Source organism: Carassius auratus, unplaced genomic scaffold (genome assembly GCF_003368295.1).
Source record: "Carassius auratus strain Wakin unplaced genomic scaffold, ASM336829v1 scaf_tig00215957, whole genome shotgun sequence".
NCBI lineage: Eukaryota > Metazoa > Chordata > Actinopteri > Cypriniformes > Cyprinidae > Carassius > Carassius auratus.
Window position 1 is genome coordinate 18815 of NW_020528334.1, and position 26844 is coordinate 45658.

General features: G+C 37.8%; 1 protein-coding gene across 1 annotated transcript in view; it reads right to left on the minus strand.

Annotated features, from left to right (window-relative positions):
- The window catches only part of LOC113096503 (eukaryotic translation initiation factor 4 gamma 3-like), a gene marked incomplete at its 5' end in the record, with an annotated part of 33823 nt that extends 7034 nt beyond the window's left edge, over positions 1–26789 (minus strand). The window contains 17 exons of the mRNA XM_026261905.1: positions 759–897; positions 1435–1539; positions 3966–4202; positions 4538–4684; positions 4793–4990; positions 5247–5396; positions 6104–6229; positions 7527–7651; positions 7974–8208; positions 10852–10931; positions 11029–11739; positions 11845–11941; positions 14577–14765; positions 17056–17162; positions 17392–17503; positions 18475–18645; positions 26758–26789. Coding sequence (XP_026117690.1) covers positions 759–897; positions 1435–1539; positions 3966–4202; positions 4538–4684; positions 4793–4990; positions 5247–5396; positions 6104–6229; positions 7527–7651; positions 7974–8208; positions 10852–10931; positions 11029–11739; positions 11845–11941; positions 14577–14765; positions 17056–17162; positions 17392–17503; positions 18475–18645; positions 26758–26789 — 2961 coding nt within the window. The remainder of the gene's footprint in view (positions 1–758; positions 898–1434; positions 1540–3965; positions 4203–4537; positions 4685–4792; positions 4991–5246; positions 5397–6103; positions 6230–7526; positions 7652–7973; positions 8209–10851; positions 10932–11028; positions 11740–11844; positions 11942–14576; positions 14766–17055; positions 17163–17391; positions 17504–18474; positions 18646–26757) is intronic.
- Between the last annotated feature and the right edge of the window lie 55 nt (positions 26790–26844).

Genomic DNA, 26844 nt, shown 5'->3' on the forward strand with positions numbered 1-26844 from the left:
CTTTTAGAAACAGAATTATTATAGCTTTTCAGTGAATTAATTCCAAGCATATTTCTCATTTTAATTTGTTACCTCAAAAACTATCATTTTTATTTAAGCATTCCTAAAATAAAACCTGGATATATAAGGGTATTTAAATAGTTTAAAATGTGATTTTGAAGTGTCATGAAAATTTGTAAAATATGACTAACTTTTATCAATTTAAAAACAACACATTTCTATAATGAATAAACACTTTTATAGTTCTGTGACGCTCTGAGATTGCTGAGAATTACAAATCACAAACTAGTGGAAAATGCGGTTCTTGAAATTGAATGGATTTTCAATATCAGCTCTTCTAGTTTCTGAAAATATAAAAAGGAAAACAAGAAGCTTTGAACCAGAAATATCTTAAAGGGTTGAGAACCACTGATCTAAAAGAATATTTGACCCAAAATTTTGAATTCTGTTATTAGTTTCTTTCTCAGAAGCCATCATATTCCTTACTTTTCAAGATTAGACATTTTAAGGACCATTCCTTTAAAATAATAAGAAATCGGTCAAGTTACTGTTGTATGAAAAGCCCAAAAGCACAGTCAAACCTTGTTAACCCTCTGTCTGCTGTCTGAACAGCATGCTCCCAGTAATGTTTTGATGTGTTCAGACCTTATCTCGGAGTATACCTGGAACGTCAAATGAGGTTTTGTCCTCTGGGTGGTGCTGTAGTTATAACTGGAAGCACAATCTAAAAAGCTGTGAGGAAGTGCTGTGAATCTCACCTGGCCTTCTCTTGGTGTCCTTAGACAGAAGCTGCTGATGAACCTTCCTCTGTTCCTCCTGTTCCTCCAGCTTGGCCTCTTTATGGATCTGCTCTATGGTTTTAGGACCTTGGTCTGCTCTTCGGGACACCCAGTTATGCTGGACAATATAAATAATCAGAGAGCTCAGGTGTCTTTGATTAATAGATCAGTTTCATTCTTGGAAACAGTTACATTTAACTCCAACCTATAGAAACCTTTCAGATTTTGACACTATATTTAACCTCTGGCTGTTTCTGGGCCACTGAGTTCATCAGGGTTTCCGTTTCCGTGCCTATGTTATTCCACTTTCATATGTTAAATAAAAATGAAATAAATTATTATAAAGTAAAATGAAAAGTAAAATTAAATATTTTATTTAAAAAGAAATGAAAGGAAACAAATGCTTTTATTGATCAAGGATGAATCAAATTGATAAATAAATACAGTTTCGTATAAGTCAAATGCCACATAAATCTCTACAGATTATGAAATGGTAAAAAAAAAAAAAAAAAAAATGCCAGCAAAAACACTACACAGATGTTTTTTTTAGGTTCTTTCTGTTACTTTCATCAAAACCAGGCCTTTCTAAAGGTCTGGCAATGGCTATCTGTACACTCTCTCAACACACACACACACACACACCCATGGCACTTACCAGTCTCAAATCTATCACATCCTGTAGCATGAACCGTATCCGTGATGATGTCTTGCGCTCTTTGACAATTTTCTCCATCTGGTTGAAGTACTGGTCCATACGGGGCTATTCAAGGACACAGAGCAGGGAGTGATAAAAAAAAAATAAAAAAAAATCTGTTGAATATCAAATACTGAGTTCATGAGTCCATGTGTCAATCACAACATCTCTGCAAGATGACTGACTATAAATGAAAACAGACTTCTTCAATGCTGCAGGGGACAGCTGTGATCATATAGCACAGATCTCGTCTGTACCCATCCATTACGAGGTACAGGACATACAGGGAGTCATCGTAAATCTAAAAATAATGTTTTGAAGCAAAAAACTGCTCCTAAATCAAGAGGGTTGATAGATGCAGAACCTAAAAATGCCTTAAGTTCCTGCTGCTAGAAAGAAAGGATGGATGCAGGAAACATTTACCCTCTTGCCTAACACTTAGCTCCAGGGTCTGTTGGGCCCAGCTGAAACACATTTAGACTGTGTGTGTGTGTGTGTGTGTGTGTACAGTATTCAGAATATGTTCACCCTCATGCCTCATTATTCCTCTTTCTTTTGAGGAAATGCACTGCAACATTTTCCCAGCTCAGTCCTTTGTACAGCTACAATGACATTTCAATCAAGTACCTCAAGTGATTTACAACAGATTCACAATCAGATTCAGGATAAACTGCTCAAAGCTACACAATCGTGCCACGATGATAAGGAGCTGCGCTGGAAACCTGGGTGGAAAACGTTTATTTCCTTTTGGAGTGTAAACTAAGTTTAATACAATGTGATCTTCCATTTAACTGCATTAAAAAGGTTTCTATATTGAATACTAATGTTATTTAGACGTCATTCAATGCATGTCATTTAGAGCTAATTTAGTTGACCAGAAAGTAAAAAAAAAAAAAAAGCTTTTTCATCTGTGATTTATTAAACTGATCAAAAGTGACGGTAAAAGATTTTACTTTTTTATTTCAAATAAACAATGTTTAAAAAAAAGAATTCTGAAAAAAGCAACACAGCTGTAATAATAAGATATGCTTTTTTTTTAACAGCAAATTAGAATATTAGAATAATTTCTGGAGGATCATGTGACATCGATGACTGAAATAATGGCTGTTGAATATCCAGCTTCGCCATCAGAGGAGTAAATTACATTTTAAAATACAAAACAGTTGTAATTGTAATTATATTTCACAATATTAGTGTTTTACTTCATTTTTGATCAAATGAATACAGCCTTGGTGATCACAAGAGACTTTTTTCTTTCAAAAACACTAAGAAATGGTGTTAGGTGTCTTCCTCGTGTGGAAATTGGTGACAATTCATGCATACTGTAGTTTATGTTCCAAAACTTAAATAGCCGCCTTTTCTGTACCCGCCTTTATCCTACCACTATACCACACCACTGACAATCTACAAAATGAGTAATTGATCAAGAGTGCCAGCTGTCAGAGAACAAACTGGGATGAGTCACAACACCAACAGAGATCCCTTCAGAGAGAATGTCTCGTTTCAAGCTATTTTTTCTACATTACACGCACAAAACAATTACTGTACAACTTTCCCCTCCTTTTTGAGCATCACAATTAATACTGTTACTGCTGAGTGCTGCCTTTCCAGAGTTCTGGACTGATTTATTAGTTGCCTATTTTTACCCGAGAAACAAACAGCAGAGGCATGCTGAAGGATGCATATTGCACAATAAAATGGCAAGCTCCAGTCTGATTGGCTGAATTTATGCAATGTCCAACAGGGGGAAAAAAAAAACATCAACAAAAAGAGGTTTTTATTAGTCAGGTGGGAAACAAATCTTTTGACATGTTCGACTTTTGTTCCCATGATGTGCACTTCTAAGGTGAAACCAATTACAGGATTTGCCAATATCCGCGAGGTTCTGGCACTGAACCGTTTCAAGATATCCAAGAATTTTCTTTGAGGAACGTAGAAGCACATCTGCACATGATTTCAGATTTACCTTTCCAGAAAGATCATAAAAAAAAATCAGTGTTTGGTCTCGTACAAGTCATTACAAGATGTGCAAGTCACGACAAATGTTTTCTTTAGTAGATGATTTGCATGTCTTTAATTTAATTCGCATGAGTCATTTACATCATGGAGGATTACATAAGTCCAACTAACCATGCATTATGTCGCAATTCCTTTCAAATTAACCCAATGTCATCAAAAATCATTTTAACTCTTATTTGGTGCTTGACGAGTGTTAATATCAGATGCTACTTACTTGTCAATTAGATGCTTCCCCTCCTGTCTAAGAGGCCGTTCTTGAGCAAAGCGTTTGCAAAGTGGACCATACTCTTGCCATTAGGTTTTACGGTGGTTCTAGTTTCACGGTGATATTAGATTACTTAAATAAAAAGCTAAATATTCTACCTTGGATGCCTTCACCAATTTCCCTTTCCAAGGGATTTCACCGCTGATCTTGTGAAATACGAATCAATACGGCTCCAGAATGTAGAATAACAAACTGCTGGCCGAGTTACCTTGGCTTTCTCGAAGTCAAGGTCTTTGCCGATGGTAGTGAGGAGTCTGCAGAGGCACTCTAAGCTCTCGTCATCATGGTTTTTTAGAAGTTTCACCATACAGTCATGCATGATGGGCTCGGTCAGCATCTTGAGCTTGAACAGCTCACCGATAAATTTGATATTTCCTGTGGAGCGACGTCGGGCCTTGTCCTTCGCCTCCTCGAGCTCCTCCTGCAGTTTTTCCTTTTCTGTGGGCTAAAAAAAAACACTGTAACATATAAATCCCATAATGCTTTTTGAAAAATGTCTTTAAAAGAATAGTTCAACCAAAAATTCATTGTCATTATTTACTCCCCCTTTAATGTCATTCCTTGTGTTTGGTAAAACACACACAAAAAAGAGAAATGTTAAAGAATGTACTAGCAGCACTGTTATTGTTAACTAAAACAAATGAAAACTAAAATGATTAAAAATGTTTTTTTGGGAACTGAAATGAGACTGGATGCCTTCAAAAATAGTACATAAATGGACATTACGGACAAAACGTCATGCAAGTCTAAATTCTTGGCTAATCATTATTGAATTATTACTGATGTGGTAGAGTCCAGCTCCTTTTGTTTTCTCTCAAGTACGACGTCGTCCACTTTGTCCCTCTCGAATTCCTTCTGACAGCGGTTCAACAGCAGCTTCCGGAAGTTTACCGTGGTATTAGGTTTGTCTGCTGTGGGCACTTTTAGCTACAATTGGATCATAAGTGGAAGAGATACTGGTGACATACTAAAGAAGGAATAATATGAGGCAAAATAACAGACAGTCCAAGGAAACTCAAAGTGCACAGAACGTACTGTAGCCAGGCAGCGACACATGTTGGCGTAGGCCACAGAGAAGCTGGGCTCATCAATGGCTTTCTCGAACACAAGGTCGATGACACCTTTCAGCCTCTCCTCGGTGTTGATCGTGAGATCTGTCACCTGCTTCATCAGCTGATTAAACATCTGGGGTGTGAGCTTGTTCAAAATGCTACGAACTTTCCGGAACAACTCCTGAAGTGCCAGAAAAGCAACACACTGCAGTTCAAATCAACACAACAACCTTCAGATAAAAACAACAAATCAGGTGACAAATCAGGACTTAATGGACGGGAGAACGTCCAACAAAACCCCAGTGCCGACATTAACAAAAGCAGCCACATGTGACAGCCATCTACTTCAAGCTTAGGAGTGCATCTCTTGAAGTGCTTCTTTTACAGTGAATTTTTCAAACACTTATGGATAACAGTAAAAGAACCGAACTCCACACCTGGGTTTTCACGGCCTCTGGGTCATCTGTGACGTTCTCTTTCTTCATCCCAGGTTTCCAGGCGTTCTCTGCCTTCTTGAGCTGAACGTCATCATTAACCGAAACATTTACTATGATCTTGCGTGGTGGAAGTCGCCGCACGTTTATAAGCTTGGGATAAAGCATACAGATAGAAAATAAATTTACAACTTTTAGAAGAGTTTAACGCTTTAAAATGTAGACAATTGCTGGGTCAATCTCACTTAGAAATAAAAAAATAATAAAAAAATAAATGAAACTTTATTTTATAAATTAAGCACATTCTACCACTACATTCACAGTACTGTAATATCTGTGGATGCTTTCCTTTGTGAGCCATTACGTAATTGTTTCTTACAGTAAAATTATGTTAGAAAATAGTGAAGAAAAACATTTTTTTTATTATTAAAAGCAGTAATAAAGGTATAATATATAAATACTCAATAAATCAGCTTTATCAGCTGATATATACATTGGATTTTTTTGCATCAATAAAGTAATGAGAATTAGGATGGAAATGTGCTTAATTGTTATGAAAATAATGTCATAAGTATAAATTAAATGGCCCTAAGAGGAGGCTTTATTTACTTTATGAAAAATACAATGACTTAGTTCTTTCTTTAGATTTTGGGGTGAAACATCTTAGGTGGTTTCTTGATGAACAGATTAATTTACCAAACTGCTAAATTTTCTACAATACTCCTCAGTCATACCTGATTAGGGTTGGTAGACTCAGATTTGTGTGTGTGTGTGTGTGAGAACACCTCACATCCATATACTGTACTGTATATGAATAGCTATTGGTATTGGGTCTGTAATAGAGCATATGAGTTACTCACTGGGATGCCATGTCCTCCTGGCATCTGCCTGCTGAAGTCAGCAAAAGCGGGAGTGAAATCCTGGGGAGCGCCCCTGGAGATCAACCTGGGGTCCACAGACCTCAGTGGCAGTTTATTTTGGTTAATCTGAAACAGAAAAGATCAATTCCATAAGTAGTCCAGCAGGAGGCGCAGTGAGAAACAGAGCTGTGACGTGAACAGAACACCAGATCTCCCTCCCCTCCTCCTTATGCTGATCTTGGACTAGCTGAACCTATCTGTATCTTTATCACAATCAGTATGAGAAAAACTGGTTTGAGACCAGCTTTCCCTTGCCCTACAGCACTGATGGGAAACAGTATTTGCCATGGAGACTAGCTCCATTTGTTATTTATATATCAACAACATGTTCAACGATTTACGCTCCAGTCATCTTGTGACAGAAGGAGCAAGAACAGCCAGAAACAGATGTGAGCGAGTACACATGCGGAGTAAAATCTAGGAACTGAAATAGGAAACTGAAAGTACTGCGGTGTATGTTCAGAACAAAAGCAATAAGTGTTGTCGGGAACAGTAACCGGGAAAGTACACACAGATGACAACAACAAACCCGCAGTAAAAAACGCACTTCAACAGATTAGACTAAAGTTTAAGACTATGCACTGAACAGGGGCAGGGCATTTCTTTTCTAACATCTTTAGACTAAATGATGCCTACTGCCAAGTATGACATAACCGTAATGCAATTTTAATGGAAACAGGACGTTAAGGGAGTTTCATGGCTGAAGAGTGAAGCTCAGATGAAGTTAAGAACATACTTGTATTACTGTACTATTCATGTTGTAAGCACCTTAAGAGGAAAATTTGATTCTTCAAAGTAGCCAAATAATGTTTTTGACACAAAAAAAAAAAATACTTCGGATCACCCTGTTAAACGGAGTAGTCAGGTTACGAGATTTCTCATTGTACAAAATGGGTTAAGGTGCAATGTGCATATTTATAAGGTTTATAACACTGATTAGACATGTTTGGCCATCGACTAGTTTTGATAACTTCTTGTTCATTTTTGTTCAGTTTTGACAACTGCTTGCTTGTGCAAGTTTAATTTTTTTTTTTTTATGTTTGAAAGTCTTGCGCTCACCAAACATGATTTATTTCTGTGATACAAAACTGAATTTTTAGCATCATTACTGTAATGATCCTTCACAAATCATTCTAATATGCTGATTTGGTGCTCAAGAAACATATCCTATTATTATCAATGTTGAAAACAGTCGTGCTGACTAATACTTTTAGGGAAACCACGATTCATTTAATGTGATACTGTAATACTATTATTTATCAAATGTCTACAAGAAGCAGTCAGACAGCTCAAGTCCAGAAGGAATCCAAAACTACTGATAACATAAGTAATGATAATAATAATAATAAATAATAAAAAACACCTTGTCTAGCACCACATCACTGATTTGAGGCAGTCCCTCTGGTTTCTGCACGCAGGCCGGCATAAACTGAAAACCCAACAGGAAGTCCCGGTCATACTGTCTCTTTCCATTTGATTGCACAAGACCTGGGGTGGAAAAAGCACAACAATAGTAGGACAGACATATATTATTGTTATGCAATTTGTTTAGTAATAAATTGGAAGAATCAATAAAAATAGTATAAAATTGTTTGGTGCTTTTTGGTGTTACAAACAACAAAAACTTTTATAAGCAGTCTATGAAATCAAAAAGTGACTAGCAATAGCAATTCATGTCTGTGCTGTATGTCAATGGCCAATGGCTATTTAACAAACAGGATGACTTGTTCGAATCTCCAATAAATAAATAAAAAAGTACGCTAAAATGAGAAGATCAGAAATTTTGATCAGTTCCTGTGGGAAGTCTTACCTTCCTGTATGAATGGAGTGGGTGAACACATGGACCCCCTGCTGTCTCCGAGTGTAACTCCACTGTCAGTGCTTTCCGTCTCCACCCCATTCCTAAAAGGCTCTGTTTCACTTTCACCGTTCTCTTCGGAGAGCTTCTCCTGGTGCTCAGGCACTGTAAATGGGCTGCTGTAGGTCCCTAAGGTTGGCTGTGAGACCATGTCATCTCCAATAGAGCCGTCTTTTGAGGTCTCCTCCTGATGTGAATGAAGAAAAGCTGCATTAAACAAGGGCCCGGAGGTTTTATGTGAAATGAAGGACTACATTCTGGTTTGTGCTAGGGATATCCTGGTATAAAATTTTCCTGTTGCGATTAATTGCTAATGCTTTTATCACGGTATAACGATTCACTTGTTTTATCGATGTATCGATTACAAACCCTGACGATGCATATGCATCAATCTTGAAACATGATTTTTGAATTGTGAATTGCCGATCGTGGACAGTAACCGATCTAAAACGCTTAGAATCGAATGAAAAATATATACACATGAAATTACTACAAGCACGAATTAATAGAGACCTTGAATTGTGTTCGTGCCTCGCTTCTCTCCTTCACGCGTTCCACTATTACCGGCCGAGACTTTCACAGGATTGTGCTTGCACTCCTTTCAATACTTGTGGCCAGTAATACTAAAGTCGTTTTACTTTTCTGAAGTTTTTCAACTACATAATAATTTGATAGTCCGGCAATTCTGTCTGGTAAATACCGTATTTTCCGGACTATAAGTCACACTTTTTTCATAGTTTGGCTGGTCTTGCGACTTATAGTCAGGTGCGACTTATTTATCAAAATTAATTTGACATGAACGAAGAGAAATGAACTAACAGAAAACATTACCGTCTACAGCTGCAAGAGGGCGCTCTATGCTGCCAGAGATGCTACACAGTGCTCCTGTAGTCTACACTAAGCTTCTCTTGGTTCTTGGGTCTAACTAAATGTGACTTATACTCAGGTGCGACTTATAGTCCAAAAAATACGGTACATAGATACTTAGAGACAAGCAATTTTAACTTCTCCATTGTTGTTTAGTTCAGGCGTGGTACAAGCAGGGCACTGTGTTTGGTCAGCTGACTAAAAAAAAGTGACAGTGACAAGTGCTGCGTTTACCCAAAGTTGAACATTCTTCAACTCCCAGCACTGAGAAGAAACACCCGAGCACTCAGTGTTAAAAAGATGCTCAGCATGCTCCTGCTATTTTTTTAAAAAAAACTATTCAATGCTCCCATTGAAAACAATTGAAAAATGCTTTGCTGGACACATGGCCTAACTCAGGCCCCACGGACTCCTCCTTTTAGGATGCCATTGATGGCAGCTCACCCACACTACTCGAGCTCAGAGCAGCAGTTGCATCACCACAGCAGTCCTCAACTTTAAACGCCACAGTGACATAGAGTGACCAAAGAGACTCATGTCATGCTGCACTCTTCCCCTCCACCACAGGTCACTAAAGGTTCCTTTTTGAATGTTGTGCACAGTCAACGTTCTACAATATCTTATCATGCCCTGGTCAATGGTGCATCCTTGGGGTCTCACTAATCTTTTATGTAGTTTTATGAAGGGAGCAAGGCATTTAAAGCCGGTTCATTCTAATCCTTTTTCTGTTTGGGACTAGTTTTAGAGACTTGTTTTAGAGACTTGTTCTAGAGTTTCTTTGTACACCACAATTTGAAGCACTGGATGTTGTGGATATTAAGTGGTTGTCCTTGAAATTGTCTTTAATGTTAGTCATTGCTTTCGCTAAATGTGTTTGTGAGCTTCATGCACTGTCAATAAGTGAATCGTATAAACACTGGTTACCAAAGGATTCTGGAGTCATTTTCGGCTTCTATCCTAACATCTTGTACCCACAATTTGTGTATCACTCTATTCATTTGGCTGCTTTTCAACCCCCTTTTTCTCCCTCCGATACAGGTGGGGGGAGATCTCATTTTGTGTGCCCTGTATAAGCTTTGAGGCGCTATGTTAAGTCTACTGATTCTGATTTTAGACAAATCATTGATTCGTCTAATCTGCCTTTACCAGTGTTTGTTAGTTCTTAGCACCACCTCTGGTGGTCAGGAAGAATGAATTAATGCTAGAGTTCCTCATTATTCAGAAAATGTGAGAAAGCATTCAGAGGTTGGACATTGAGCTTCTGTGGTTTATATCCTCGTATCTTGGTCTACGTTATGACATGACTATGTTGGTATTTCATTCTCGACCTATCTAGTTGATGCAGCAATTATCCGCTAGTGCTTAGCACTGCCTCAATTGGTCATTAGAAATTCACAGAACCACAGTTACATATGTAACTAACGTTAATGCATATAACTGGTTTCAATTAAAAATATTACACTTCTTAACAAAATTCGGTTTGGAGGATTGTAAGGAGGACTCCACGATTTAGTATGCGTGTACGTTAGTAAACAAAACAGATGGCGCTGCACCATCCGCCATTCATTCATTGATCGCAGAAATCATCGCGCCTTATTCGTGATATCAAATGCTTCCGCAGATTTATAGTATTCCTATAGAATTTCACCTGAGCATTGAGAATCATGTGTATGGTTTAGTTCTTGGTTCTCATCAACAGTATCTCCGCCATGATAATTAACGCTGAATGAATGACAGGTTTTGTTATAACATTGCGAAAGGTTAATAATGGTGATTTTGTGGAGAAGAGTAACGATAAGATTCACATTAATCAGATTTTGTTTTAAATGCGCGTTGAAATAAATACCGGAAAAGATAGATTCACGGCTTTTTAGAATCAATGGCATTTTAAAAAACGATAAATCAGAAAATATTTTTTTTGCCCAGCCCTAACTGTTGTCAATGTAACCTCTGTGCATCTCACCTCATTCTCCTTCAGCAGTGTCTCCACCATCAGAACATCTTCATTTGGTTTCTTCCAAGACTTTGGTACAGCAGAAACAGCTTGTGCGATCACAAAAAAGACAACACAATTGGTAATGGGTCATTTGAACTTTAAATTTTGCCTGGTTTTGTAACATGAATCATGAAGAGCAAATACCTGAAGGTATGAACTTTCTAGTGTTGTTCTGAGTTTGTGATTCTGAAGCATCCAGAACCTTCGGTTGGACATTGTCCGAGGACTTGTTTTGCCCTGGCACCTCAAAGACAACTGACTGCACTAGTGGTGCCAAACCAGGTGGCGGTCCAATGACAGTAGCAGTGCAGGAGGTGCTTGAAGGGGCCTGCACTGTAGGGATCAAGGGCACATGTACTGCTAAAGAAGGGAGGTGCTCTGCCTGGAGCTCCTCCAAGGCCACTGGAACTTCCTGACCAGACTCCTCCATGGATAACATATCCTGGGTTGGCAGCTGAACCTCTTGGGACAATGATATCTTTAAGGCTTCCTGGACTTCAGGTTCTTCAAAGCTTGATAAGATAGTTTGAGATTCAGCAAGGCCATTTACCACTTTGAGGGACAGCAAGGGCGAAGCAGACAGTCTTAAAGTACTTTCAAGAATAGAGTCCCCACCAGAATTAACCAGATGAGTCTGAGCCTTGGTAGTTGAAGGAGAAATAAATCCAGCTTCTCCTGCAGCAGTTGGTTTAATGCATTCACTTGAAGGATGAGAGGGAACATCAGAGACCATCTCTGGAGAAGAGGCTAATAATGGAAGACTTGGGGCTTCTCTTTTCTCTAAAGTGGACTCTGAATGCCTAGGCCCTGGAGATACAGGCATTATTGGAGCAGACACCATTTTTGGCCTGTCATCTATAAGGTCAAGAGGACAGAGAAGGTTAATACATGAATAAAAGGAAACTAAATACCTAAAGAGACAAATATTACCAAAAACGTGGGTTGGGTGTGGAGTTATACCTAAATTAGGTTTGCCATCCATGGGTGCAGGGCTCTCTGAGATTCTCTGAGTGGGGTTGACGCATGTCGTTTCTTCTGGGGTCTGACAGTTGCTTGGCTGTTTTAGGGTGAAAAAGAGAGAGAGAAAAAAATGACACATCAGACACATCAGTCAATCGTAGCACAGTCCTGCAGAACAAGAACTTTGACTATAGGCATAAAGCCTAGCCCTCAGTCTAGCTTATTCTGGGCCATAATCACCCACCCAGCAGCTTACTTTATGTAAGTCTGGGTAGATATGGTAATTAGGGCTGTAAAAAAAAAAAATCAAGTTTCGAATATAAATCGAATTTAAAATAAAAATCCACATAAGAATGCAAAAATGTTGCATAGTTGCGGATGGTCAAATTATACTTTGGCCTTTATCAGTGGCGTACGAGATGCGATGACAACATAAGAGTCACTGCATAATGTTTTTGTTAACCTATACAGTTGAAGCAACTAGATGCAGCGCTGCTGCGATGCTCATTCAAAATATTGTGGAAACAGAGAATGTGGAGAAGATCTTGTTTACGTCAAAACTGAAACCAAGCCACACAGAATGCACATTTTACAAATTTTCCAGAGAGGGACATCTTCTATCACCGTTGCACTCGCATCTCGCATCTTGCATAAGAGAGCCACATGTTTAGAAAGCCATGTAAAATTACAGGTGTTCAATTTTATTCAAAAACATATTTCGAGACATGCACACGTGATGCTGTTTTGTTTATAGTTCTTTAGCCTACTTAATTTTAATTGGTTCATAAACATTATTTTAAATATTATTCGCCTTTTTACAGTCATATTTTCTTATGCTTTGAATAAACGTGCATTAGTAATATTTTTCCCAATTTAGTTTTCCATCCATTTTGACAGCCCTAATGGTATTGATAATTTACTTGTATAGTATTACCATGACAATACAATGGTTTTTGGACATCTTTCATGGAAACATTTTTAGGACGTGAATCTTAAGCACTATTCGGACGGGACTAGTTTTCTAAACTACGCTTGAGTTTCGATTCTTACCACCTGACGTCTGTGATTTTCATGTACCAATTCGAACGGGACTAAAATCTCCGTGTTTATTACAGAGGTGGGAGGGTCTGTTTGTGCATCTGGGCATCACAGAGATCACGCGCTCTGTATGCGTGCATTGCATTAATTCAGAATGATTGCCTTAGTATTATTACACAATAAATACTAAATGGCTAGTATAACAAAACCATGTTAATGTGTGGTTCCTTTAGTTTAACTTGTTTTCATTTTTTTTTTTTTTTTATTAAATGTAATTAAAACATTATGTAACTGAGTACATAAATGAACGTGAGTAATCTTACCTGATGCTGATATTACAATGGCCGGTATTAACAGTTTACGTGATCTTGCTCTTGATTTTATTATTTGTATTATTATTTTATTATTATTTGCCGATAAGCAAATATATCAAACATCCGCGCGGTAAGAGCATCTACGGTAATTCGCGTTGGCCAAAACACACATGGAAACGCATTGTGAAATAAAATATCACCGGCAATCACAGACATTCGCATTCGGACAGGATTAGTTTTCTCAGAGGATCACTGAGTTTGCTGAAAAACAGTAGGTAATTTGCTCTGGAATTATCACAGAGGTTGTGTGAGAAAAACACAGACGTGGCAGATTCGGACGGGATTAAAATCACCAAGTACGTCTGTGAAACGCAGATTTCTCTAACGATCCCCTGTAAAACTAGTCCCGTCCGAATAGGGCTATAGAAATACAATGTTTTTTTTTTTTTTTTTACATGGTACAGTAGTAATACCACAATTTGGGTACGTACTATGGTAATATGGATAAAGTAATCTAGTGGGGGGGGGGGGATTGGTACCATGGGAATACACAATTTTTGGACCGATAAATGATCTCATGTTTATAGACAGGTACTAAGGTAAAACTATGTTTTTGGACGTAAGCATGATTTTTGACAGGCACCATGGTTTTACAATGTACCGTGGCGTATCATGTAAATACCACGGTACATATGGTAATCCTTCAGTGCCATAGTATACATTAAAGATGTCAGCATTTGACATCATCTGTGACTGCCGCATTACTTTGAGTCATAGTGCTGGCTATGATCGAGAGGGAGTGACATTTAGCTGCTTGTTGACACTATCAATACATTATATATATATATTTTTTTGGATTGTCCATAGACAAAAATATACATATAATGGTGCAGCCAACAGCCTAAAGGTGGTCACACACCAGATGAGAAGCACAGCATCACGTCATGTCTTTAAAATTCGAACACATTGCTTCTATGAGTGTACACACACTGGCGGTGCCTTTCGGCATCTGTCTGCGGCGCCCATGCACATCATGTTGTATGAACTGTATTAGACGCGGTGCGGCGCTTCTCGTCCGGTGTGTGACCGCCTTAATGCTCTCAATGTGTTTATAGGGATTATATTGGGGGAAGAGTATGTGAGCTGGAACTAATCCATGCACACGCGGTGTACCAGAGAGAGAGAGAGAGAGAGAGAGAGAGAGAGAGAGAGAGAGAGTAACTACACATTTCTGGAAACCAGTATTGGACAGGTAAGCTTAAAACAGCTGAGCCAAGGACTCAATGGACAGAAGTAGTGAAAGGTTAAAGCAGTGCTACACCTGCTCCTTTTTGTAGTGATGCCTGTTTCTGGAGACACAGAACAATGTGTATTTCTTGCCTGTGGAGGGGTGGGTGCAGAGGACAGTTGTCCTGTGGGTGTGGGTGGGGTTGGTGTTGAGGAGGTCTGTCCTGAAGGTGGGGTTAAGGTGGAGGCTGGGTGCCCGGCAGGAGACGCAGGATTACGGCTTCCAAACATGATTTCCTCTGTGATATCCTTTCCACCCTGGTTGGGGTCTCGGATCCGAATCTGGGAGGACAATGGCACAAAACAACAAATAACTCACTAAAGCAGCCGGGTCAGTCGCAGTTCCCTAGCCTACAGGGCTGTCAGAAGTACCAGAACTTCAGTACCAACTGTATTTAGAGTCACTGATTGCTGAATACATTCCCCTTTTAGAATATTCTGTATTTATATTACTATATTTCACCAGTGTTCAAAAGTTTGGGGTCAGTAAGATCTGTTTTTTTTTAAAGAAATGAATACCTTTATAAGGCAAGGGCACATTAAACTGAACAAAAAAAGACACTTATACGGTCACAAAATATTTCTGTTCAAATTTTCTTAATATAAACTATTATTAAAATATAAAAGAAACTACGAGTATGCAATATCATAGTTATGTCGTCAGTTAAGTCATGAAGTAACCAAAAGCTGCCTTAAAACTATGCCTGCATGTAAGTATTTGAAATATTTGAGTCACGTTTAAGAACATGTCTCTGAAATGCAGTGGTTTTCAAAACTGTCCTGGAGCAGCTTTGCCGATTTTATCGGCCGATATGAGCCTGTCAAATATATCGGTATCACTGAATATGCTGGCAATATGAAAACATTTTAACAGAACATAAAACGCAGATAAAATGCTTGTAAATTATGTAATTATGTAGTTTTTCAAGCAGAGCATGATCCATTGTTTGCTACTGGCGACCTGGATGAAATGCTTTAAAGCTTAAATGTATGGAATACCACTGAAACTCTGAACAGCCATATCTCTGTAACGGCATGGTGGATACGCACCAAATTTGGGGTGATCCCTTCAGCTCGAGGAATCCTCTCGAAGGCCAAAATCAAGTGTACGTCTCGTGTACATCTTGAAGTAAGGTTTAGAATGAGAGCTCCCCCACATCGATAGCCCCCAGGGGCCAGGAGTTAAAGGCAGTAAATTGGTGAATTTGGTGAAGTTCGCTGCCACATTTGCGAGACATTTCACTTCAGTAAGGAGGTCTTGTTCAGGCAGCAGCATTCAAGCGTTGTCTTATTTGAACATAAGTGCCCTGTGAAGTGGACTTCACATGATATTCCTCCATGATTCCAGTTCCAAGGGAACATACACATTACATTCAATGAGCATTAAAGTATCTCTTTGATACTCTCTATCTTGTTTCTACTTTAATTTTAAGATTGAATGTGAAATAACTGCAATATAAAAGAATATTTAAAAACGTTAATGTAAGGTGGTATTAATCATGATAAATTTCAGGAAAAAAGTGTGATTAATCCATTTATCCAATCCGATTCATTTTATTTTAATTGATTGACAGAACTAATTAAAACACCTTACTAAAACCAAACTTTTCAATGGTAGTGTAGTTCTAAGGTGAAATACACATAAAAATGTTGATAATTCTTCAAGGCACATTTTCAATCCCTTACAATGATTTCAATTAATGCTTGTAATTTGTTTCATTGTACGGATTTTACTACCAACCGTTTACTTGAAAAATTATTTAAATAAAATAATAATAATAATAATTCAGCACTATACAACATTGCTTTAATTAAATCTGTTAATATTTATATGATTATGTAACTTCAATTACAGGAGAATTTTCAACAGCACATTAATTCATTAATTTTTTGGTCCTGAAAACTGAAATATTTCACTAACATTTGTATCCTGAGAGTTCAATTTACTGTATGTGATGAATTCAAAATCAGTCTTTGAAAATGCTTAGATACAAGCTGACGTCTTTAATTGGCTAATGAAACATATACAATCTTTCAAAAAGGCATCAGACCTTTCTGTAAATTTGACACATTTTACTGGATTCAGATTTTTTCCATTCTTCTAGACCCTAACCCAACAGTAAAGAGTTACTTTCCATGATTTATTTTAAAATATATATTTTTTACATGAAGCTGTGTGATTTCTAACTGGCTTAATTCTCACTTTGGCGTGGGATAAAACACCTCAGCTATGCAAACCTCCCAGCATGCAACAAAACCAACACATTGCATACAAATATGTCAGGAGTTGCACATGTCACAAACTGACTTAATTCCTGGATAAATTCAATACTTATTCTTCATCTTAATTTAGGAAATGTAATAGACTAGCATAACATAATTGCACAAAAAGCTAAGGCCAGTACCAAGGTAAAACTAATACTTGGGGTTAACAGCATTTTTGCATTTAATCTGGGTCTGCCAGACAGGGCTGTTGGGATTACATCCAAGCCTTATCAGTCTAAAATGAATTGAGAACTAAGTGGATCCTTTGGCATTTCTAAAAATGTGGCAGTGTGTTTCAGGTACTCACTGGTTTCTTTTCACGCTTGGCTGGTGGAGGTGGCAGTGGTGCAGGCACTATGATGGGTGGAGAGGGAGGGTACACTGGCTGGCCGGCGTAATATGGCGGCCCGGCAGCTGTTGTTGGAAAATAGAGGAAAGGCAGGAAATCATTGAGTCACATCACTATGTGAGCTGTTTTCACATGAAATCTAAACAGTCTCAGAGTGAATCGCTTTCTGGAAATGGGGTCATTTCTCAGTTAATCAGACACACACTGAAACAACCTGGAGCTAATATGAACCAGCTGAGTGTGATGCAAGCATGCTCACACTGAGCTGTGCACTACAGAGAGGTCTGTACTTGCCATAAGGAGCAGCGTATTCCCCAGGGCCAGGTCCTGGATAGAAGGTTCCGGACCCTGGCGGCTGGATGGCATATTGCTGCGGGGGTCCAACGTAAGGTGCACTATGACGATACTGAGAAGAAAGGAGAATTTCATTTAAATAGATATTTATACATTAACTGTACCAAATTCCCAGGCCATTAGTATTTTCACCAACAAAAAATGGTTTGAAGACATTTATTATCTTTTACTGTAGCGTGTCAGTAGGAAATATCAGTGTACATTTCCAAACATTGCTTTTGCTATTAATTGTTATAATGCAGCAAAAATTGTATATGCATAAGGAGTCTGACAACAGCCAGTGCTCCACACAAAGATCTGATCCCAAAATCATTGAGTCCATCTGGAATGACATGAAGAAACAGAAAAAACTGAGGCAGAGTAAATCCATTAGAACTGTGGCAATCTGAAGGCTTTTGCACAGTAGTGTTTGTGTATTATTGCACAAAAACATTATATTTCATAATCATTGAGCTTCGATTGCATTAAATTCTGCAATGCAAAGTCAGCTAATTATTTGTTAATTATTCCATCTAAATTTCATTTAATAAAACTAATTTAATAAAACTAATTTAAGAATACGTTTTGTTAAGCCCTGCATCTGAATTTTATTTAAAGAAAAATACTTAAATAGTTATTTATGTTTGTATATACATTTAATATAAATACATCTCATTTATTTTATGTTAATACACAAATTCCTTAAATATGTTGTATATAAATATTTTAACATATTTACTATAACATAGTATATTAATTTTATACATTTAACAAACATAAAATTATTAACATTTCTGCTATACAAAGAAAAATAAAACAATACCATACAAAAAAAAAAATGTAAATATCCCATTCAGGTTTTATTTATAAATGAATTAAATAATAAATCAGATATAATGGCAAATTGCATTAAAAACATTTGATGAAATTAAAAACTTCATGATATTTTCTGGATAGTTTTTTCCATCACTGTGGGAACCCTGAAAATATTGTGTCCATTTTTGGTGATTCTTGGTCACAATAACAGGTCCACTGACTAAATACCTGGGGAATGTAGTACTGGTGTGTCTGGGTAGGAAAGTGCATGGGCGTCATTGTCATCATGATGGCCTGGTTGGGGGGATAAACCGTAGCTGTCTGTGAGCCTGGCCGAATGGAGGGGCTGTTGGTAGGAAGGTTAGGTCGTGCTGGCTGCATCTGAGTCCTGTGGAGGAACTGAGGAGGAAGTCAAATAAATGAGAGAAACAAATCAGTGTTGACTTATTACACAAATTGATACATGTATCTGTCAGGCAGTGTATACAAATCATGAGACATTTGAATTTGCATTTAATTGACAATCTAATATTCAGACACTAGAACAGCACAGGTTTGGGCCGAAAGTTGACAGATGGCATCATGATTCTCACCTCCCTTTCACAATTAACATAACTGTTCCCGATCACAATACAAATGACATTCAAAAGTGTAATGAACACAATTTAAACAGTAAAAGCTTTATTAATAGATATAAACATAATTTAATATAAATATTAAACAAAGCATATAAAAACAACAAAAAAATACATAACAAAATAATTAAAATGTAATTTGATTAGAACATGTGGGGAGGATTTTGGGTGTTGGATTATAAGTATATCACGATAAAATTCAAATAGCCTAATGATAATTCAATATAATGTTTTAATCCTCTGACTTCTGCTCCGCGTTAGGCCCGGGGATACTTCACTTTCGGCGTTCCTTTTCATCTTGCGCACAGCCGCATTTGCACAGCTTTCAAAGTGCTTAGCCGCAGATAGATGAGCTTGACACATGCACAGTCTCACCTACTTGACTCGCTCTGTTTCAACATTCATCTCGCGCCTGCGCTGTTGCACACGGACTGTCTGCGCAGTCACTAAAATTGGGCAGCATGCGCAACACCCAACCCTAGAACTGCAGTGATCAGAAAGGAATTATATCAATTCTGCTCGTCCAAAACAGACAATGGAACAAACATAAATACAGACACATGTACAGCAGCCTGGAGAAATGAGCAGTATTCTCATTCTCCGCTGTAACGGGATGGTGGCACAGCTTTGGCACAAGGGTTTATTCATCAGGAGAATACTGCATGCCTGCTAGAGTCGCTGTCCCCTCCCCCATCACTTCCTCCCCCGCTTTCCCTCTATTTCTCTCTCTCTCTCTCTCCATCCACACAGCAAATATTACCTCAGCAAACCCAGTCAGCCGGGTAGCACTGGACCGAGAGGTGACCCCTCTTCTCTCTCTCTGATTCTACACACACTAGATATTCATACACAATATTAACATTTTCTCATAGAAAAAATAAAGTCTGAATGGCTGTCTGTGTGGTTAATTCTTCAAATAAGGCACATTTTCAATCCCTTATAATGATTTCAAGGGATAAAAACAACAGCCATTGTAGTTAAAGGATATAGAACATACGGTATTTAAACATTTTAAACATAATTTGCCACCATTTCCAAGGCAGAAGGTTATTTATTTCTCCCTAAAATCCAACCTAATAACATGGCTCAGGTACACCCAAAAACATCTAACAACATGGCTCAGAATAATCCAAGCATGTCATTTAACAAGTCACGGAGATTTCCCAAAGCCACGAGTGTGTGTAAAGACAAGAACAATAAATGTAGCAGACGCCTCTTGATGGGTGACAGAAAAGTGATTTAACACCACAGAACTGATCCGCTAGTGCCTGAGAACAGAGCGGAGATTATGCGTAACTGTCTGAACTCAGTGTGTCCGTCCTGCAATAAACATGCTACTGAGTTTCACTGTGCTTTTGTAGAGCACTTGTCATTTATGACAGTATCGGCCCAATACTGACACTATTATCGGTATCGGGCCGATACTGCACACCTGTATTTATACGCAGACAACAGAACAACAGAGAGCAGAATAGAGTTACATGTACATGTATGTAATTATTATAACATTAACTTTCTATATATTCATGCCTGTATAGCTTATGTGCATGAGCTGATAAGCAAAGCTCGCTGAGTGGATTGAGTAAACGGGAACACAGATGTGCAAATGAGCAAATATCCCTTTCTCACACACATCACTGTAAAAGTTTGTAGTTCGGTCGGATATGTCACAAGCAAGTAAAACTATGTTGATGATACTAAAGTTACTTGACAGTAAGGAAGAGAGTGAGAGAGAGAGAACATGTGCACTTTTGTTGAATGATCTTGATTGCTGTTTGTAACCGGAAATAATAAAGGAATAATAAAGGGTAAAAATAACTGAAGGATAAAACTATTTGCTAAATGAGACCAGCTAACATGATTCATATTTTTTTTGTTTTTTGTACACACAATTTTGCAGGGAAAATCCAAGTATCGGTTTTACTATCGGCAAGTGCCAAAAACCCCTACTATATACCCTATGAAATAATGTGGTTAAGGGACTGGCATGCTTTGTTGTAAATGTATACACTATGTGTGAGTTGGTGGCATGTTGGGGCAACTCACACTAGAGGCTGAAAAGAAGCTCTGACACTAAAATAAATTGCTCAAAAGAACAGCTCTCTAAATAAATCTATTGCATTTGAGGACAGTACGCTCTGTTTGCATCAGGACAAAGGGAAACAACAGATTCAGCAAAATATTAGCTGAGAAGCAAAGTAAAGAAAGAGTATGGTTGAACAAATGCTCATAAAAAGTGATAACATATTACAATCATCTCAAAAGACTCCACAATGAAACACATTTGTTGCATCCAGTGAGAACATAATTAGTCCTCGCACGCGCCCCTAGCTCTGCGTATTTTTCATGCCTCTCTGTTAACACACCTGATTCAGATAATCAGCTTGTTAGAAGTGAGCTCCATGCATGTACTCTGTTGCGACTGACATGGTCCCTACACAGTGTTCATTGCTCCCTACTCCCTGAGCAGGGGAAATCTGTTGAAGCTTACTTCAATCGGAACATTCATTCATGGATTTGCGCTTCGCAACTTTATACACGGGCAAGTGTGACACCATATACCTCTGTAAATAAATATGATTTAAATTTATGTCTTGCACACTTCAATGCACTTTGAATGGAACACAACATTCGCTTCTAATTGTGGCAGACTATCCACTTCGCAGGGCACTTGCATTCAAACAGAACAAATGTCTGAAGTGATAAGAGAAACATACAAAATATGCAGAGCTGGGGGGCGAGAGGACGGGAATTGAGATCCGCTGAATTATACTTTCTTTTTATGTGTTGCGTTGAGTATCACGCTGTGTAAAAATAATACCATGTCTGCATTTACGATCGGAGAAACTACAAACAACTAGCGCTACTCTGCACTGCTCAAAACTTGCGTTTGAATTGTCAGTGGCAAATCCTTTAAATATGTAAACATACTTACAGACTGTGAGTCAGAACAGCCGGCATTGTAGTCTACTATCCCAGGATCAGGAAACAGTCCTCCATTAAATGTGCTGCATACATGGTTTGAACTGTTCTGGAACAGTGTTGTAAATATAACAACCACTGATTTCTAGTTGTGTCCTCTTTTGGAAGACCAAACAAAGTAGTTTCGCTTTCAAAACGTCTCCACAACATGGCGCCAGTGGCAACAGTGAGAATAAAAGTAACACCTTTCTTTGCATGAACATTTTGGCTGTGTTATGCAAATCTTCCCACATCGTGATGTAGATATGTGGGGGCGTGTTCGAACGAGCCATTTTAGGTAGGCGTGGGTTGACTTAACTTTTATAAAGAACATCTCTTTGGGTTTGAATCTTTAGTCTTCGTAACTTTACAGATCTTCTTTATGCACCAAGAGCTTGTAACACTCCAAAGATAAAGGAAAAAATAAATAAAAAATCATATGACCCCTTTAACTCACTATGGCAGCAAATAATAAAACATAAATAAAACAAACTATAAATCACTGGGGGAAAAAAAAAGTGAAAACTTGACAAAACTAAATTGCAGATTAAAAATTTAATGATTTATTTAAAAAAAAATCATTTTTACATTGTCATAAATAACAGTTTATAGACCTTAAGCCACCTTTGGGTCAAAGGTGAAAAGAGAGACCTGACAAAGGAAACAAGATAGAAAAGAAACAGAAGACCACCACAGGAGAATAAACAGTGCTTGTGTGTGTGTAATGGTTGACTTCCTCTCAATGTGACTCATACAGGCCAACAGGGGATCGACCGCAGCCTGGGGCAAAGACCACTTTGTACTAAACTACTGTCACAATGCCATACAAGTGTGTGTTTGTTTGTGTGTGTGTACGTGGAAATGCCAGGAGGGACGGAAGCAGAGACTTGGTGTCTGTGTGTTTGTAAGGGACAGAGATAAGAATGAGTGCAAGTATCTGAATGGCAGAAAGAGAGAGAAAGATGGCATGAAAGATTGTGGATCTATGAAAGGATTAGAAAAGAGCATTAGAGAGCATGAGAGAGAATAAGAGAGGGGCGGGGGGATAAGGGAACATGGAACGTGAATGGAACAAATGGAGATATTTACAGAAAAATACAGAAAAAAAAGTAATATTGTGTGATATATTATTACAATTTAAAATAATTGTTTTTACATTTATTATACTTTAAATTATCATTTATTTCTGTGATGCAAAGCTGAATTTTTAGGATCATTATCACATGATCCTTTAGAAATCACTCTAATATGATGATTCATTATTAAAGTTGGAAACAGTTCTGCTGCTTAATATTTTTTTAGAACATGTGATACTTTTAAGGATACTTGATGAATAAAAAAAAAAAGAAGAAGCAGCAGCTATGTTTTTAAATATAAATATTTTGTAATAACAATATAAACTACTGGTCAGTAATTTGGGGTCAGTAATTATTATTATTATTTTTTTTTATAAAATCAATTACTTTTATTCAGCAAAGATGTGTTAAATTGATAAAAAGTGATAGTAAAGAAAATATATTATTAGAATATATATTATTATACATTTGTTTTTTATAAATGCAGTTCTTTTTAACCTTTTATTCTTCAAATATATTAGACAGCAGAACTGTTTCCAACACTCATAATAAATCAGAAAAAAGTAAAACAGTAATATTGTGAAATATTATTGCAATTTAAACATAACTGTTTTCTTGTTGAATATATTGTAAAAAGTTATTATTCCTGTGATGCCTAAGCTGAATTTTCAGCAGCCATTACTTCAGGGTTCAAAGTGACAAGTTCCTTCAAAAATCATTCTAAATATGCTGATTTGCTGAAACATTAAGGAAGCATTCCTAATTATCTATGTTGTACACAAATATATGACAATTGCCAGAATCTTTCATCCTGCACCATGGAGACTCTGATCTAAATGTTCTTCAGTTCTCGTTCTCTGACAGTCTGACCAACATTCAACACAAGCCAGCTATTCTAGCCTCTGCTCTGTGTTGAAATGCGTGTGTGTGTGTGCATGTGAGTGTGTGTGAGAGAGAGAGAGAGAGAGACACTCCCTTTTCACTCTCTCCTATTTCTGTTTGTTTTCTAATGGCCTGTAGCCATCAGTTTTAGCCGGTCTGCAGTGGAACCGAGCTGGGACTTGCCGCAGCCACAAGGGAGAAATGAAACCTTAACTCAGCTCTTTTAACATGAGCACAGATGTCAAAGCTTCTTTCATTGCTGCACATTACACAAATCAAGCGCTGTCCTATAAGGTGATCCCTTCTCAGTTCTATGTAGAGTACTGTTATGCTTTTGCTTTTTCCCCCTCTAAAAAAAAAAAAAACGATTAAAAGTGCAGGCAAAAAGGAGCATTATATATAGTCAATAATATAGCGAATACATGAAACATATCCCACACAGAAGTCATTTTCTGATTCTGAACCTTGTTGCAAAATTTGCATGGGAAAATTGATTGTGTAGATTCCTATTGAAATTAGTCACTTGAAAATTCGACAAACAACGATAATGTGACAGAATCATTATAGCAGCCAATCATAATCTCATCCATCCAGTAACAGTTTCTTGTGCTGTATCGAGGATAATGAAACATAATACAGCTGTGCTACATTTCAAGCTAAGCCCGTTGCACATGGGCTAGCACATCTGTTAAACACTGAAACTTCGAAGGGGGAAAGTAATTGAGGGACAGCATTAATCTTGATCTTTCCTAAATGCTAGTCCTCAGTATCGCACTGCAAATCCATAATCTGCCACTTCGTCATGTCAGTTTGTGTGTGATTGGTTGTTTCCTGTGATTTTAATTCTGGCGCACTTAAATTTGGCACAGCCAGTGGAAAGAGATAAATGTGTGACAGGTTGGGGCAGAAAGTCACACAACTTTCCTTAGAGGTCAGTTGCTTGTGGACGCTCTCGCATTGGCTTGTAGCTACACGCAAAGCGCATAAACAAATCATTAGCAACAAATGACAAACAAGTTTCCCTTGTAATGAAACACCAAAAGCACAGCGGCTGGAATATCTGGAACACACTCACGAATGCGTGTACGGACAAGTGTAATGCTGCCCAAAGCAACTTACATTCTAATGATCCTAATGACTTCTGTATGCTTTCGGTTACGACTGACAAAAGCCCAAGTCTTCTAAACACTTACAATAATGATTCTGCTCAGGAATGTGACACATTGAAGTATTTCATCTAATAAAAAGTGCGCTAACATCCTTGACAAGCATTAGCAATCACTGTCAGTCTTTATGATTGCACATCTGCTCATCAGATAACATGAACGCAAAACATCATCAATTAGACGCTCCTTCAGAAAAGACAAGAAACGGATGAGTCAGAGGACACACTTCTAATGTCTGGTTCTCAAGGACGAGGAGCTCGTTACGCAGTCAAGCTGATACACGAATGTGTGACTAGGAATACATCTCTAGTCATAATGGTTCGTAGAGCTGAAGAGTGTAATTTTCTAAAATGCACCTTACAGGTTGAGCTATTACTGTAGCGGAGTATTTGTAGTAAACTTGTGGCAAAACAACACAATTGAATTCTAGGCATCTTAAAAATAATGTGTGTGTTAATATCAAGAATACAAAAATATCAAATTATAATTGGCTAAAAAAAAAGAGAACACAAAGTAAGCAAAGGCAAAGATGAATTTGACTGACACTTTTCTTTTAAACAATTTCTATGGATATTACGATAATTTTGTGATCTCGATTATTTTTTGCGAATTCTTTTGTGTTGTGAAAATCTGAAGTCGCAACAGTTACTTATTGAATATTATATGTAATAACTGAAAAGACCATTAACAGGCATAAAAACCGTGAGTTCGGATGACATAAGTTGGAGATATTTTTGCTGAATTTTGAATCAGGCACTAAAATGCTTTGGGAATCCTAGGTGAATTTAATGGGTGGACTGAACTGTCCAAAGCCCCCTTTCACAAAGTATTACCAGTAAATTGCCGTAAAATTACCGGAGGCGTCTTTACTAGTAAATGTGCCGTTCACACAGGCAATGATGTTCCGTAAAGCATCATTCACACACCGGCTTCAAAATACTGGTAAATTCCGTGACACCATTAACCGAAAATGACCTCTAAGTGGCTGCATGTCCCAGTGTTGTAATTGTAAAGTGTTTTTGTTTTATCAATTTCATTTAAGTGTCAAACGTTCAGATTCAGAGCAGCTGCTTATCGCCAAGAGACATCGTATTAGACAACTTCAAATCAAACTAAACAGCGCAGAGTAAATGCGTCATCTGCAGAATGGTTATGACTGGTTCAGAGTAAGATTGTCTATGGCAGTGCGTCCTGAACTTGAACGTGCTCATACTAGTAATTTCGTTCTGGATTCACAGAGGGCACATTAGGCTACCGGTAATTTACCTGGTGATGTTACAACTTCTCATACCAGGAAATTGGACAGAACTAAATTTTACTGGCTTTTTTGAAAAGGTCCTAGTGTTCACACATGATCTCTTAACGGTTATTTACCAGTAAAGGTTGTATGTGTGAAAGAGGCTCATGACACATTTACCATCATAGATACATCAGCATATTTTTTTTTATAGATTTAAAATTGTGTGCCAATGTGCTCAAAACTGTCTTTGCAGTTGCACTGGTGTTGCATTTCCGACTAAAAAATTCTGAAAGGGAAACATGATGCCATGGCATTTCAAAAAAAGATCAACTCTCACACAATGGTCAGCGTGAGTCTGTAAACGATAGCTCTAGTAACAACTTTCTTTTGCAATTTAGAATAGTTAGTCATTTATCATATGCCTATTATCCCTCAGACCAAAAAAACTTCAGTCCATCGGTCCAGATCTTTATCCACCACACATAAGCAAATCCAGAAGCCTCTTAAGAAGTGTCTGAGAGGAAAAGAGACATTAGGTCTGTGGGATTTACCTGATGGTGGGTCGGCCGAGGCCCGTCACAAACTAAGAGAAGATGGACAGCACGTTTTAAGGTCATCAGGAGCAGGAAAAGAAGAGA